Source organism: Schistocerca nitens, chromosome 1 (assembly GCF_023898315.1).
Source record: "Schistocerca nitens isolate TAMUIC-IGC-003100 chromosome 1, iqSchNite1.1, whole genome shotgun sequence".
Taxonomy (NCBI): domain Eukaryota; kingdom Metazoa; phylum Arthropoda; class Insecta; order Orthoptera; family Acrididae; genus Schistocerca; species Schistocerca nitens.
Window position 1 is genome coordinate 776673108 of NC_064614.1, and position 16239 is coordinate 776689346.

The 16239-nt window shown below is 38.9% G+C and overlaps 1 protein-coding gene across 3 annotated transcripts in view; it reads right to left on the bottom strand.

Annotated features, from left to right (window-relative positions):
- Positions 1 to 16239, bottom strand: part of LOC126261714 (5'-nucleotidase domain-containing protein 3) — a 149102-nt gene that overhangs the window by 100866 nt on the left and 31997 nt on the right. For all 3 annotated transcript variants that reach the window (XM_049958563.1, XM_049958564.1, XM_049958565.1), the window contains exons 3-4: positions 12586 to 12807; positions 12287 to 12424 (exon numbers count right to left, since the gene is read on the bottom strand). In XM_049958563.1, coding sequence (XP_049814520.1) covers positions 12287 to 12424; positions 12586 to 12807 — 360 coding nt within the window. The remainder of the gene's footprint in view (positions 1 to 12286; positions 12425 to 12585; positions 12808 to 16239) is intronic.

Below are 16239 nucleotides of genomic sequence, written 5' to 3' on the forward strand. Positions count from 1 at the left end.
TATGCTAATCTGCAGAAATATTCACAATATTAAGAGTTTGAAGATTTCTGTGAACAGAGGAAGTAATTCTATAATTGTGGAAGAAATTTTGTCAGTATGTTTGGTAGTAATCAGAAGTTACAAGTGGAAGTGTTCTCATCAAAATTAGAAAAGTGACATTATCAGATCTTGGAAGACATTATATTGTGTGGCAGTAAGCCTGTTTAAGCCTTCAAAATGTACCTTCCAAGTTAAATTTTATGTTGTGGCTAAACAGAATGAGCCAGTTTTAATTTGACTCCACCTGCATGAAAGTTGCTCAAGTCCTTGTGTATTTAAATTCAGTAAAGCTTTCATAATTTACTCACTGTTAAGATTACTTTGTAATTAGTGGTTATTATTCACTCACTGTTAAGATTACTTTGTAATTAGTGGCTGGAAAAGCAACAGAGAAAATAGCTTTTAGATAATGTAAAATATTAGAATGCCTGATAAATAAATACAAAATGCCATTTACAGTTGTAGAAGAAAGTGATATAGATAGACACAGGAAGGATAAATATAGGAGAATGCTGTCTAAACAAACAAACCCTTAAAAAAAACATACACAAGGTTATTCATAAGTACATCTAGGGATTCAGAAGATGACTACAAGACATACACGGAGAACACAGATCAATGGACAGAGCATCTCTCCAAGTTTTGATTCAGTACCTACTCATTTTTTATTTGATCTATCCACCTAATCCTCAGCAATCTTCTATAGCATTACATTTCAGAAGTTTCCATCATCTTATTTTTCGAATTGCCTTTCATACCCATTTCACTTCAAATACAAGGCTGCTGTTGCAACACAACTCTACTGGCTGCCATGAACCGCTCTTGTGATGCTCATTAAAACGACGTCGTACAGGGGGAAGTGAGTGTCAATCTGAAGCCCTGTCTCAGTTTCACAAGAAGATGTCTTCAGAATGCAAGAGAGGTTATTCAGCAAGTTGACAAAGTGTAAGAAGCTAGGCAGCACTTCTGAAGGATGAAGATGGGCAATACTGCAGTTTCTATGGCTACGCTCCTTCAGGAGCTGACTAAACTAGAAGAGCAGAATAAATGAAATCATCAGTGCCCAGTGGCAATTCCCAGCAGCTATGGCCTGTTGTCTCTTCTGGAGTGTGGGTGTTGAATACCTTCCCCCCCTCCCAAAATCAGGCCCTTATTCTCAGATGTACCCGGATATTCTCTGATGCTCGCCATCATTCTCTGTTCATGACCATGTTAAGATGTTTGTGTGTTGTGAAACACCACCGTCTCCATCAGCCACTGATTTTGAGGAGGACGACTACTGTAGAGGGAGATGAAGTATCAGGTCATTTACCAAAGACTTCATCTCCAGTAGCAGCAGGCAATCGCCCAAGCTGGGGGCCTGTATCCTGACGACTTGGTGGCTTCGCACTCCTGTGTCTCCCTCTGGGTGACTGTCTCCTGCTGGCAGCCACCTCTCTAGTGGGAGGCATGTTCAGTCTGAGGTGGTGGTGGCCCAGTGATTCTACCAATAAACAGCAGTCTGTGAAGGCTTGCTCATCACAGATTACTGCCCAGAGATGCCTTCGACTTTAGCTATATAGGGTCTACATTCTGAACACTGTCTATTCTGGTGTGGTACACAGTAACTTCATCTTAGACGGGCTGCTATGAGTGGCATCTGACATGCTTCGGGGGCAGCTCTAACGATGCCAATACCTATTGCCACTGGTGTGTGCTGTGCTGGCTCCCATGCTGGCAGTTGCTGATCCCAGCACTTGGTGTGCCAGCCACTACTGATGTCAGTGGGGGCTAACAACCTCTTGCCTGTTATAATCCTGTTTGTGTACTAACATGAATAAAGCCCTGCTGTAAACACAGATGTTTCATTAAGAGTTTTCCAAGCAGCTCCTACCACCACCAACTCTACAACCATGTCCTGGAGAGAGAGAGAGAGAGAGAGAGAGAGAGAGAGAGAGAGAGAGAGAGAGAGAGAGAGAGAGAGAGGGGGGGGGGTTATCTTCTCCAGACCTCCAAATAACCCAGTCCTCCACCACCCTAGGATCAACTCCTGACCCCAACAGTCTTGTGTCAAATGTGTGTCAACACCATCACTATCTGGGCATGATGAATTGGTTTCTGATACCTCAACAGGCTAGTGTCAGAAGTCTCTGTTGTTTCAAATGTGGACAATCTATTTTTGTGGCCTCTTCCATTCTTGAGCGTAGCAATGGTAGAGACACTTGACATGCGTGAAAACCTACAAATGTGATTTGTGACACCAGAAGGACCTGCAGATGTGTCTCAGTTTAAGGGAAATTAGAGGGAGCACTATTTACAACCAGTGAGATGCAGCAATGTAATGTGGAGGGCCATGAATTGCTCTATGTGCAGTCAATGCCATCAACATGTAGTACTTGCAGATATTATGGACAAAAAGTATATCAGTGTATGGAATCAAGGTGATTAGCTATTCACTTTTAACAATAAAAGCTTTTTCTTCTTGCTGTATCTTAATGCTTGTAGTGGTTACCTTTGAATTTTGTGCACATTAAGTGTATTGTTCCCTTAGTAGATATTTTTCCACAAAATCCAGGGTCACAAAACAAGTAATAACAACTCAGTAAGTGATGGAATCCTTGGTGAAACAGGAAGCTAATCTTGAGGAAAGTAATGCTGTTTTGTGAAGGCAAGTGAATGCTTTGAGGGCAGGCAATGCAGGTAACAGTGTGAACTCACAGGGGTTGTTAAAACAAAAGTTTCATTCAACATACTCAACCTTTCTTCAAATTCAGTTGTAGCTTATCTAGTGAATCCTTTTTCATGTAAAACAAATGAGGATGTGGCAGCATTTATTGACAACTTGCAAGGTGCAACAGGGCTGTGTGACTGGTCAAATAAAGTATGTTTGTACATGGGCAAATTATGGTTCATCGGCAAGGAAAATACATATGTAATACACCATGAAGTGTTGAAAAAAGTGTAAACATTTCAGTAACTCATAATGGAGTTCATACAGTTGCTACTGTAAAAAGAACAGTAGCAGATTCTTTAGGGAGCAGCTCAATGGAATAGCCCAGAAAGAGGCAGAGCACTGAGCATTAAATGTTCTTATGAGGTGGGCTTCCACTTGATGTGTTGACAAGAAAGCAGATGGAAAATCTGAAGGATCTCAATATAGAAACATGTTTTTTCTTTCTTTCTTTATAATTAAAATATCATAGGTGTGAATGTGAGGGCTACATTCAGAAGCAATAATGTCAGCCAACGTACTATGAGTGTGGAGTGGCAGGATATTGGGTACAGGATTGTATGAATAAGAAAAAGGATGGTAGATCATTAAACACCAATTAGAATTCCCCAACTGCCAAATGGCATCCACATGAAATTTGATATTGCAAAGATGTATGCAGAAGTGAAATGTTGCTTGTTTGGCATGGAAAATTGTACAAAACACAGGTTTTTAATGGACACAGGGGCTCCCGTGTCGGTAGGGAGTCTGGATCTCTTGGGTAGGAAGAGACTAAATTTCCCATGTTATAGGTTACTTGGAGTAGCAGTAATGAAGTAGCATCATTGAAGTCAATGTTGCTCAATTTTTGTAATGGAGCAACAAATTTTCTAGAACATATGAAGTGTTGCCACATGTCTGTAAGCAGTACCACATGATCCTGGAATTGGGTTTTTTGAATAAGCATCAAACAAAAGTTGATGTTTTGCAGCACACTGCCAAATTGAGTGGAACACTGTTGCAACTGGGAGAGACTGCTGCAAGTGATACGTTGGTGCAAGGTTCTCCTAGTAAAAAGTGGAACTGTTTACAATAGGTATGCACAACCATTATGACTCAGTTTGTATGACAAAATGCCAAGAAGTACCGATAAACTACTCTGGTTACATGTAGGTACTGACCTACCGGAGTGATATTTTTTGTGTTATAGAGCCATGGAAACATAATGACGACTTTGATGTGTCACTTGTTTTATACACAGAAGCTAGGCACACATGCAGAAAGTGAATGGAGAACACATGGTTGGGTAATTTGACACCGACAAAGGGGTTGTTGGTAAACAATTTGGACAACTGGATGAAGATGATTTAGACGAGTCAAGTATGGTCCTTTGCCATTAGCCAATCACCATTGCATCTTCATTACATGAAAAAGTACAGCATCTGAAAGGAAATGGTAGAGTAGTCATGGACACATTACTTAAACAGTTCTGGCATTTGTTCAATCCCAGTGGACTGTTACCAGTGACATCCATGATATGATGCAACACAGGATCCCAAGGAGGGATAATCCTTGTGTCTGTGAGAAGTCATACAGAATACCTCGGCACCTGCAACCATAATAGAGGCATCAATGAATCAACAGTTGAAGGGTGGCATTAACAAAGAACGTGATACCCACTTAGGAGCCCCCACTGTCACTGTGCCCAAACAAATAAGACAGGACAAGGAAATACATGCTCTGTTGTGACTAGCATTACTTAAATGCCAGAACTGCAACAGAGGCACATTAGTGTTGTTGTGGTCTTCAGTCCTGAGACTGGTTTGATGCAGCTCTCCATGCTACTGTATTCTGTGCAAGCTTCTTCATCTCCCAGTACCTACTGCAACCTACATCCTTCTGAATCTGTTTAGTGTATTCATCTCTTGGTCTCCCTCTACAATTTTTACCCTCCGCGCTGCCCTCCAATACTAAATTGGTGATCCCTTGATGCTTCAAAACATGGCTTACCAACCAATCCCTTCTTCAAGTCAAGTTATGCCACAGACTCCTCTTCTCCCCAATTCTATTCAATACCTCCTCATTAGTTATGTGATCTACCCATCTAATCTTCAGCATTCTTCTGTAGCACCACATTTCAAAAGCTTCTGTTCTCTTCTTGTCCAAACTATTTATTGTCAATGTTTCACTTCATACATGGCTACACTCCATACAAATACTTTCAGAAACAACTTCCTGACACTTAAATCTATACTTGATGTTAACAAATTTCTCTTCTTCAGAAACGCTTTCCTTGCCATTGCCAGTCTACATTTTATATCCTCTCTACTTCGACCATCATCAGTTATTTTGCTCCCCAAATAGCAAAACTCCTTTACTACTTTACGTGTCTCATTTCCTAATCTAATTCCCTCAGCATCACCCGTTTTAATTCGACTACATTCCATTACCCTCATTTTCCTTTTGTTGATGTTCATCTTATATCCTACTTTCAAGACACTGCCCATTCCGTTCAACTACTCTTCCAAGTCCTTTGCTGTCTCTGACAGAATTACAATGTCATAGGCGAACCTCAAAGTTTTTATCTCTTCTCCATGGATTTTAATTCCTACTCTGAATTTTCCTTTTGTTTCCTTTACTACTTGCTCAATACACAGATTGAATAGCATCGGGGAGAGGCTACAATCCTGTCTCACTCCCTTCCCAACCACTGCTTCCCTTTCATGCCCCTCGACTCTTATAACGGCCATCTCGTTTCTGTACAAATTGTAAATAGCCTTTCGTTTCCTGTATTTTACCCCTGCCACCTTCAGAATTTGAAAGAGAGTATTCCAGTCAACATTGTCAAAAGCTTTCTCTAAGTCTACAAATGCTAGAATGTAGGTTTGCCTTTCCTTAATATATTTTCTAAGATAAGTCATAGGGTCAGTATTGCCTCATGCGTTCCAACATTTCTACGGAATCCAAACTGATCTTCCCCAAGGTCGGCTTCTACCAGTTTTTCCATTCATCTGTAAAGAATTCGCATTAGTATTTTGCAGCTGTGATTTATTCAACTGATAGTTCGGTAATTTTCACATCTTTCAATGCCCACTTTCTTTGGGATTGGAATTATTATATTCTTCTTGAAGTCTGATGGTATTTCGCCAGTCTCGTACATCTTGCTCACCACATGGTAAAGTTTTGACAGGACTGGCTCTCCCAAGGCCGTCACTAGTTCTAATGGAATGTTGTCTACTCCCGGGGCCTTGTTTCGACTCAGGTCTTTCAGTGCTCTGTCAAACTCTACACGCAGTATCGTATCTCCCATTTCATCTTCATCTACATCCCCTTCCATTTCCATAATATTGTCCTCAAGTACATCGCCCTTGTATAGACCCTCTATATACTCCTTCCACCTTTCTGCTTTCCCTTCTTTGCTTAGAACTGGGTTTCCATCTGCGCTCTTGATATTCATACAAGTGGTTATCTTTTCTCCAAAGGTCTCTTTAATTTTACTGTAGGCAGTATCTACCTTACCCCTAGTGAGATAAGCCTCTACATCTTTACATTTGTCCTCTTGCCATCCCTGCTTAGCCATTTTGCACTTCCTGTCGATCTCATTTTTGACATGTTTGTATTCCTTTTTGCCTGCTTCATTTACTGCATTTTTATATTTTCTCCTTTCATCAATTAAATTCAATATTTCTTCTGTTACCCAAGGATTTTACTAGCCCTCGTCTTTTTACCTACTTGATCCTCTGCTGACTTCACTACTTCATCCCTGAAAATCTTCTACTGTATTTCTTTCCCCCATTCCTGTCAATTGTTTCCTTATGCTCTCCCTGAAACTCTGTACAACCTCTGGTTTAGTCAGTTTATCCAGGCCCCATCTCCTTAAATTCCCACCTTTTTGCAGTTTCTTCAGTTTTAATCTACAGTTCATAACCAATAGATTGTGGTCAGAGTCCACATCTGCCCCTGGAAATGTCTTACAATTTAAAACCTGGTTCCTAAATCTCTGTCTTACCATTATATAATCTATTTGATACCTTCTAGTATCTCTAGGCTTCTTCAAATGGCTCTGAGCACTATGGGACTTAACATCTGTGGTCATCAGTCCCCTAGAACTTAGAACTACTTAAACCTAACTAACCTAAGGCCATCACACACATCCATGCCTGAGGCAGGATTCAAACCTGCGACCGTAGCGGTCACGCGGTTCCAGACTGAAGCACCTAGAACCGCACGGCCAAACCGGCCGGCTCTAAGCTTCTTCCATGTATACAACCTTCTTTCATGATTCTTGAACCAAGTGTTAGCTATGATTAAGTTATTCTCTGTGCAAAATTCTACCATGCGGCTTCCTCTTTCATTTCTTATCTGCAATCCATATTCACCTACTACGTTTCCTTCTCTCCCTTTTCCTACTATCGAATTCCAGTCACCCATGAGTATTAAATTTTCGTCTCCCTTCACTATCTGAATAATTTCTTTTATCTCATCATACATTTCATCAATTTCTTTGTCATCTGTAGAGCTAGTTAGCATATAAACTTGTACTACTGTAGTAGGAGTGGGCTTCGTGTCTATCTTGGCCACAATAATGTGTTCACTATGCTGGTGTAGTAGCTTACCCGCACTCCTAATTTTTTATTCTTTATTAAACCTACTCCTGCATTACCCCTATTTGATTTTGTACTTATAACCCTGTATTCACCTGACCAAAAGTCTTGTTCATCCTGCCACCGAACTTCACTAATTCCCACTATATCTAACTTTAACCTATCCATTTCCCTTTTCAAATTTTCTAACATACCTGCCCGATTAAGGGATCTGACATTCCACGCTCCGCTCCATAGAATGCCAGTTTTCTTTCTCCTGATAACGATGTCCTCTTGAGTAGTCCCTGCCCTGAGATCCGAATGGGAGACTATTTTACCTCCAGAATGTTTTACCCAAGAGGACGCCATCATCATTTAACCATACATTAAAGCTGCATGCCCTCAGGAAAAATTACGGCTGTATTTTCCCCTTGCTTTCAGCTGTTCGCAGTACCAGCACAGCAAGGCCATTTTGGTTAGTGTTACAAGGCCAGATCAGTCAATCCCCTCTTCAGGAACCACACGTTTGTCTGGCCTCTCAACAGATGCCCCTCTGTTGTGGTTGCACCTATGGTACAGCTATCTGTATCGCTGAGGCATGCAAGCCTCCCCACCAATGGCAAGGTACATGGTACATGGAGGGGGGGGGGGGGAGGGGGAGGGGACAGAGGGATATCTGATACTAAATATTATGGAAAAGCTGCACACCTAGATCAATATAAGTATTTTTCAACAATGGGTCTGAAAAGTAGTAACCACCAATTAGCAGTAGTGCTGGAGTACCAATGGAAGACTTAGTTATCATTGTAGGAGGGCTTTACTAAAGTACATAGATGCTTTTTGGATTTGAGAATGCACCGGACACATTCAGTGATTATTGGTCAGAGCATTGAGGGGATCAAAAAAACATTTGTGCATTGTCTACTTATATGATATTGTCATTATTTTCTACAGACTTGAAGGAGTACAAGCAGTGGCTGGAAGAAGTGTTTAAGAGATTGTATTCAACATACTTAATATTAGGTATTGAAAAGTGTAACTTTGCATAGGCAAAAGTGATATATTTAGGCCATGTAATTTGCCATGATGGCATGGATACTGACATGAAAAGCCCATAATTTCTCATCACCACAAACTGTGGAGCACCTGCAGTCATTTTTAGGGTTATGTAATTATTATATGAAATTCATCAAAGGGTTTGATGACATTGCTAGTCCATTTTGAAGAAGGGTGAGAAATTTCAGTGGACAGCTGACTGAATCTGCATTTGAGGGACTGAAAAATACATTAACAACTAGTCCTGTGTTAGTATTTCCAAATTATGAAAAATAATTTATCTTGTCCTATGACATAAGCAACCAGGTAATGATATAAGTTCTGAGTAGATAGTAATGAGCACCTGGTAGCATATGCATCAAGGCAATCGAATAAAACAGAATGGAATTATTCATCTAAGGAGAAGATGTTGAGCTTAATCTACAGTGTCACTTACTTTGATTGTTAACTATATGGCACGAAATTCAAACTTATAACAGTCCAAACACCATTAAAATGGCTATTAGGACTAAAAGATCCATCAAGCAGACAGACTCGATGGGCATTAAAATTAAATGAATTTGATATTGAAGTAGTGCAAAAATCCAGCAGGAAGCATGACAAGATGAATGAGCTGAGTAGGAAAATCAGTGTCATAAATGTGTCTGGTCAAAGCCTTGCTGAGAGGTATAAGGTGCAGACCACTGACATGGACTGTCAGGTATTCAAAATGCAACCACAGTTCATTATGCATGATGAGCTACTGTGTGAGATTATGATGTTCAGGTCAAGCTTTATGGTACCTGCAGCACTGAGGGAAGGAGTATTAAAAGAGGCTGACAACCAAATGTTAGAAGGGCATGGACAGCAAAAGACAATGAAGCTGAATGGTTTTGGTGCAGAATGCGAAGATAGAACATTGACCAGTATGTCAAGAACTAAGTTCCATGTGCACAATGTGGTGATTTGAGCCATCAATGACTACTGCTTCAGAGATTACCGGAGGTGTCTGAACCATTAGGAATGATGAGCACATACATTTTGTGTCCATTTAATTGGATGCTGGCAGATAACCACTTTTCACAAAAAACTGCAACGACTGCTGTCTCGAATCTACAAGTAAGTACAGTAGCACAAGCAATGATGAACAATTGATTGTTGAACTTTGGTGTACCTGCACAATAATTACGGATCAGGGCACCAACTTTGTGTCCAAACTAATTATGAAGTTATGTCATCTACTGCAAACTAAAAAGCTTAGCACTTGTCCCTTCCACCCTCAGGCAAACGGGAGAACTGAACATGTTCAACATACACCAGAAAATGTTAATTTATTATGTGAATAGTCAACACAATGACTGGGACATTTATCTATCATATGTTATAGCCACATAAATTCAAAAGTTCACAACAGTGTTGAGCTTTTGCCATTTGAAGTTGCAAACAGTGGAAAAATGTTTTGTGCCTTTCAAAGTTATTAAACCTACAATTGGGAAAATGGAGAATCAATATAAATTTTTGCAAAAATGCTAAAGGAAGTTTGGAAGTGGGTGAAGAAGGAAAATGCTAAAGCCATCAAGCAGCAGGAGAGAATTTAACAACGTAATGTTAAGTAACCTGAGCATTAGATTGGCCAACGGCTCATGCTAACAAGTCCTTATACACCAAACAGCAAAAAGAAGAAATTTATTATACACTACAAGGGGCCGTACCAAGTCATACAGAAATCATCACTATGAATATGAAGTTGCAATTACTGACACAAACTTCCATTGTCCACTTAGGATGCATTAAACTTTCTAAAAGTACCCTGGACATGCAATTACTGACGCAAACTTCCATTGTCCACTTAGGATGCATTAAACTTTCTAAAAGTACCCTGGACATGTTACCTCAACTGTAAGTGCTATTACCCATGAGGAAAGTGTAAGGTAAGAATAGAAGGAAGGAAACAAAAGATAGTGTGCAGGATGTACACGAAGTGCTGTATGCTCTCCTGTTGTGCCAGTGAGTATTGAGTTTTATGATGTGTACAGAACAGGTTTGTTGCGAAATGTATTGTTCTAGATTAATGGAATCATTATAATTTGTTAGTATAGAGTGGTTTATTTTACATTTGTTCTTACTATTTCTCATAATGGGATTGGCAGACAGCAAAGTGAGTAATTTGAATACTATGGTTACTATGGTAACAGGGTCCACTGCGTGATTATGAACCATGTACATCAAATCCTTGAGGAAAGGGGAGGGAAACTGAAACAGTTACCTCTCCTGCCCAGGTACCTCCAAGGACGACAATGACATTCACAGTAATTCTGATGGCACTAAAACATCTTCAGGTGAGAATTAATGGAGACTCCCATGGAATCAAAGCTCAAAGGAGGAGTGCTGTTGTCCAGGCAGCAGAATGTCATGTTAATCAGCCGCTGATGGACACCGAGGCTAACTTACAAACATAGGAAGTAAGGAATGAGGTATGGATGCTGTGGGATACATTCACTAGATTGTATCTTGAAGCCACAGACAGAAAGGAATATCGCAGGACGTCTAAGGGGAACCCCGAGGATTACAGGCTTCATATGAGTGTTTACGGGAACAGTTACACTAAGTGATGACCTTAGTACTACACATGTAGTTGCATCAGAAGATGTGATGGCTAAATTCAGGTTGGAGTATACTGAAGACAGCATTCAGAACAGTTGATACTGATGATATCAGGGAACTAAACAACACAATGGGACAAGTACAAGAGATAACCAACAGCAAATAGGCGACTATGGAATGGGATACTGCACAACTGGCAAATCTAGAGCAAGGTGTACTGAACAATACTCTGACATTACAGGAATTAACTATTGAGTTACGAGGATATATTACATAAGAAACAGGAAAAGTCGACCAAGATTTAGATATAATAGAAACCCGACCAATGTGAGAACTGCCATGGTAGGATTTCTCCAATCACTAGGAGATAGCATTGGACATGCCCATCCACACATATAGCCCTGCAAAGTACGTCAATACAGCAGGCTGATACTACTGCCACAACATACTTATCGTGCCAGACAGCCTGCACATCAGGGGCTACAAAACATTTTTGCCCCTAACGTGTAGGCTGCCCTGCAAAGCATAATGATTCCCACATAACACACCTGTCCTGCAAGACAGCCTAAATGCCAGGAGCTGAAAACACGTGTTTGTCGAATCTCCACTCCTATTGGAAATAGGAGGTTAGAAACCCCACAGTGCTGATACCTGTGAAATTTTTGCTGTTTGTGTGCCAAATTTGGATGAAATCAATACATACACACTTACAGTCTGCTTTAAATGTTATTTACAAACTTCCATCATGCTGGAGCAGCTGCAGTTCAGTAACTTTTGTTAATCGGTACAATGAAAAACCACTCAAAAGTTGAAAATTTTACTTTTTTTTATTCAATCGATGACTAATTTTCAAGCAAAGACACATTTTGAAATCATCATATCATGGTAAAAAATGGTATTTCCAATGGTGTGAAAACCATGTCAAACACACCCAGTGAACAGTTACAGTGCATACAGATGTATGTGTTTCGTTATACTTATATGTTATTGTTGGTGCAGTGTTACTAATATGGAAATTCTGTTCATCTCTGCAGAGTATTTACATGGCACCAAAATTATGTATGCCAACATTAAGAGCAACTCATCTTGAAAATTCAGAAATCATGATGAAACAATAGTAGAAGGAGAAGACAACAGGCAATCCTGCAGTAAATGTAAGGGCAAGATGATGGGATTAAGGAGAGGAACTCAATGTAATTTGTCAATGCCATAGCTAATGATTTGAATCTTTTCCTGTAATTTTCATGTGTTACATGCTTCCTACTCCCTATGAGAGAAAAGAAAACATTTAAAAAAAGCCTCTGCAATTAAGAGACAGAGAAAGAAAGGTAAATACCTTGACATCCCTGAAGAGAATTTCAGGGTGATAATCAATATGATGTTTCTCAAAATGTTCTGCAACATCACATAGTAGTCCCATTTCTGGCACAGAAAATAAGTCAGCTAACTGAACCATTTTTGTTTTAATATCAGCCTGAAAAATACAAAATGTATTAATTACTTACATTTTTTTGTTAATTTGAAATTTATCTAGCATGACCTGTTGATGACATGGACACCTTATAACAAATAATGTCAAAAAGCAGCTCTAACAATAAGTTATAAGCCAAGGCTCTAAAAATAAGATTAAAGTACCTGATAGTTCCTTGGTTCTACATAGGCTAAAGGAATAATTCGATTCTTATATAATTTCAGAACTTCATCATCTGACACAGGAGATAAGCCACGATACACACTGCCTAGTTGTATCTGGAGGAATGAGTCAATCTTCAGCAGTAGACCTTTTTCTATATCATAATGAAGCCCCCGTACTGCAAATCCTGGCTTATATTCAAGTAACTTTATACTGTTTGGATACTGAAAAGAATAATATGCAAAATTACAAACAAATACAAGTAATGAAAAGGTTTAATTTATTCTGAGAGGATTAAGTTTCATCAGTCCAAATAATTCTTCATCTTTCTCCTGTTTGATTGTTGCTGACAGTGTACTGGTGTCTCACAGGAATCAGTTTTAGTCGTGTTCTCCATAATGATTAATTGTATATAGTCTATGAAGTGAAGCTCAGACATTCCTTTAACATGTCTTCAGGGGGGAAAATGGAAATAGCTGCACTGCTGCTTGATAAATAGAAGGTCATAAGAATAAATCTATATGGAATAGTGTTACGCCTGATAATTACATGAGTGAGACCTTTTTCTCCCACAAGCAACAAAATGTGTTTAGTGATGAATGAATGAATAAATTGCAGTTTTATTTGTTTGGTCACTTGGAGATATATCTCTGAGTTATTCATGGCTTTCTCAAACTTAATTTTCAAGAGAATGAATTATGTTATTCTGTTTTGACTATAAAACATGTTCCTGTATGTGAAAGGTATAAACTAGTTCAGTTCTCAGCTCAGCTGCCAAATTAGTTTATGTTGAACAAATAAGACAAAAGTAATGGGAATGGAATGAATTTTGGTTATGTCTCAGCACTGTCTTGATGATGTATCTGGTAATATTGTATTAACACTGATGAACATTTTTAAATTTTTAGATTGTAAGACATGGGAAAAGACCATCCACCAAAAACTGCAGAATGTTCAAATTTATAATGTTATGTTCTAAAGATTTTCAATGAAATTTCACTTTATAACTATATTTATACTATATTTATACTCCTATAAATTTCACTTTATAACTATTTCACTAATATTTATTATTTTTGCCAGCTAAGTTTCAGGTATGTTATTGTATGTACTGGTACAAACAAAGGAAACAAGAGAAAAACTTGTGACTAACGTCATTTTGTAGCAAATCTCAGACAGGACACCCTCTCATTAATCACACAATGAAATGTAGGCCAGACACCAAAAAATTTAACTATTTCTCTGGAAATAAAATACAGCCAGTAATCATGAAAGCTCTTGAATGTTGGACCTCATGTTGTTGTTGTTGTCTTCAGTCCTGAGACTGGTTTGATGCAGCTCTCCATGCTACTCTATCCTGTGCAAGCTTCTTCATCTCCCAGTACTTACTGCAGCCTACATCCTTCTGAATCTGCTTATTGTATTCATCTCTTGGTCTCCCTCTATGATTTTTACCCTCCACGCTGCCCTCCAATGCTAAATTTGTGATCCCTTGATGCCTCAGAACATGTCCTACCGACCGGTCCCTTCATGGACCTCATATGAAAATGAAATACAGAAGTACAATGTCTTACCAGAATTTCTAACCCCATTCAGCTTCTGAGAAGAAAATACACTACGCTTTAATAACATGTACAGTACAAGGATTCTCCAAATTTGAAGAATGAAATCAACATTTCACTCAATACTATTTTCCTGAATTCAATAAAGACTTATAAAGATGGATACAAGACCATCGACAGTGACATGATGTGCAATACACAACCGTGCACAAAATTATCAAGCCCTATATTCTCTAGCTAAGAGACAACAATCTATTATTTGGAAGCCATCGCAGATTGAGAAGCAGTAAAATTCAACAGATCTTGCAGACAAAGCAGTATGAAACATAGGTGTGTTGCCTATAATTATAGACACTATTAAAGAATTTGTTACAAATAAGCAAGCAGGAACAGTAACAAATTTCTTGTGGATTCCAAGGAACAGTGGCATATTTCATAATAAAATAGTAGACAGCTTAGAAAAGCAAGCAATAAACTTAAGCGAAATCCAAAAGATAGACTTCCTTACCACAATGATCCATAAAATTTTGGGCATGCAGCCGCATAAATTTGAATTCTTCTAATAATATTTTGGCTGGATGGCGTTCAGCCGAAATATTAGAAGAAGAAGTCAAATTTAAGCAGCTGCACGTCTGAAATTTTATGGATCAGTATTTGTGCCATGAAAATATGAAGATGCATTTCCTTACCATGATGTTTGTCAATGTGGTCTACAGCGCAAAGTCTGATTTGATGCAGCTCTCCATGCTACTCTACCCTGTGCGAGCCTCTTCATCTCCAACATCCTTCTGAATCTGCTTACTGTATTTATTTCTTGGTCTCCCTCTACCATTTGTACCCCTCTCCCCCTCCTCCTCCTCCTCCCCCCACACTTCCCTCCAAGGGTAAATTGGTGATCCCTTGACATTTCAGAATGTGTCCTATCAATCAAACCCTCTTGTGCCACAAATTTCTTGTCTCATCCTCATTAGTTATGAGAGTCTACCTATATAATCTTCAACATTGTTAGCACCATATTTTGAAAGCTTCTATGCTCTTTTCATATAATCTGTTTGTTGTCCACATTTCACTGCCGTACATGGCTACACTCCACACAAATACCTTCATAAAAGACGTCCTAACACTTAAATCTATATTCAAAGTTAACAAATTTCTCTTCATCAGAAATGTTTTTCTTGCCATTGCCAGTCCGCATTTTATATCCTCTATAATTCAACAATCATCAGTTATTTTGCTGCACAAATAACAAAACCCATCTACTACTAGAAGTGTCTTGTTTCTTAATCTAATTCAGTTAGAATCACCTGATTTAATTCGACTACATTCCATTATCCTTGTTTTGCTTTTGTTGATGTTCATCATATATCCTCCCTTTCAAGACAATATCCATTCTGTTCAACTACTCTTTCAAGTCCTTTGCTGTCTCTGACAGAATTACAATATCATTGGCAGATAACAGTATTTATTTCTTTTATCTGAACTTTAATTCCTACTCCAAATTTTTCTTTGATTTCCTTTAATGCTTGTTGAGTGTACAAACTGAACAACATCTGGGATAGGCTACAACCATGCCTCACTCCTTTCTCAACCACTGCTTCCCTTTCATGCCCCTCAACTCTTATAATTGCTGTCTGGTTTCTGTAGAAGTCGTAAATAGCCTTTCGCCCCCTGTTTTTTACCCCCACTACCTTTAGAATTTTGAAGAGAGTATTCCAGTCAACATTGTCAAAAGCTTTCTCTAAGTCTACAAATATTACAAACATTGGTTTGCCTTTCATTCACCTGTCTTGTAAGGTAAGTTGTAGGGTCAGTACTGAATCGCGTGTTCCTACATTTCTCCACAGTCCAAACTAATCTCCTCCGAAGTTGGCTTCTACCACATTTTCCGTTCTGCAAAGAACTGGTGTCAATATTTTGCAGTCATGACCTATTAAACTGATAGTTGGATAATTTTCACACCTATTGGCAACTGCTTTCTTTGGAATTGGAATTATCAAGATATTCTGAGCTTAATCAATGAAAAAATGAGAAGCAGCTGGCAGACACAATGGGATTTGACCAAGATGTCAAAAGGAATACAATGTGGCTATCTGA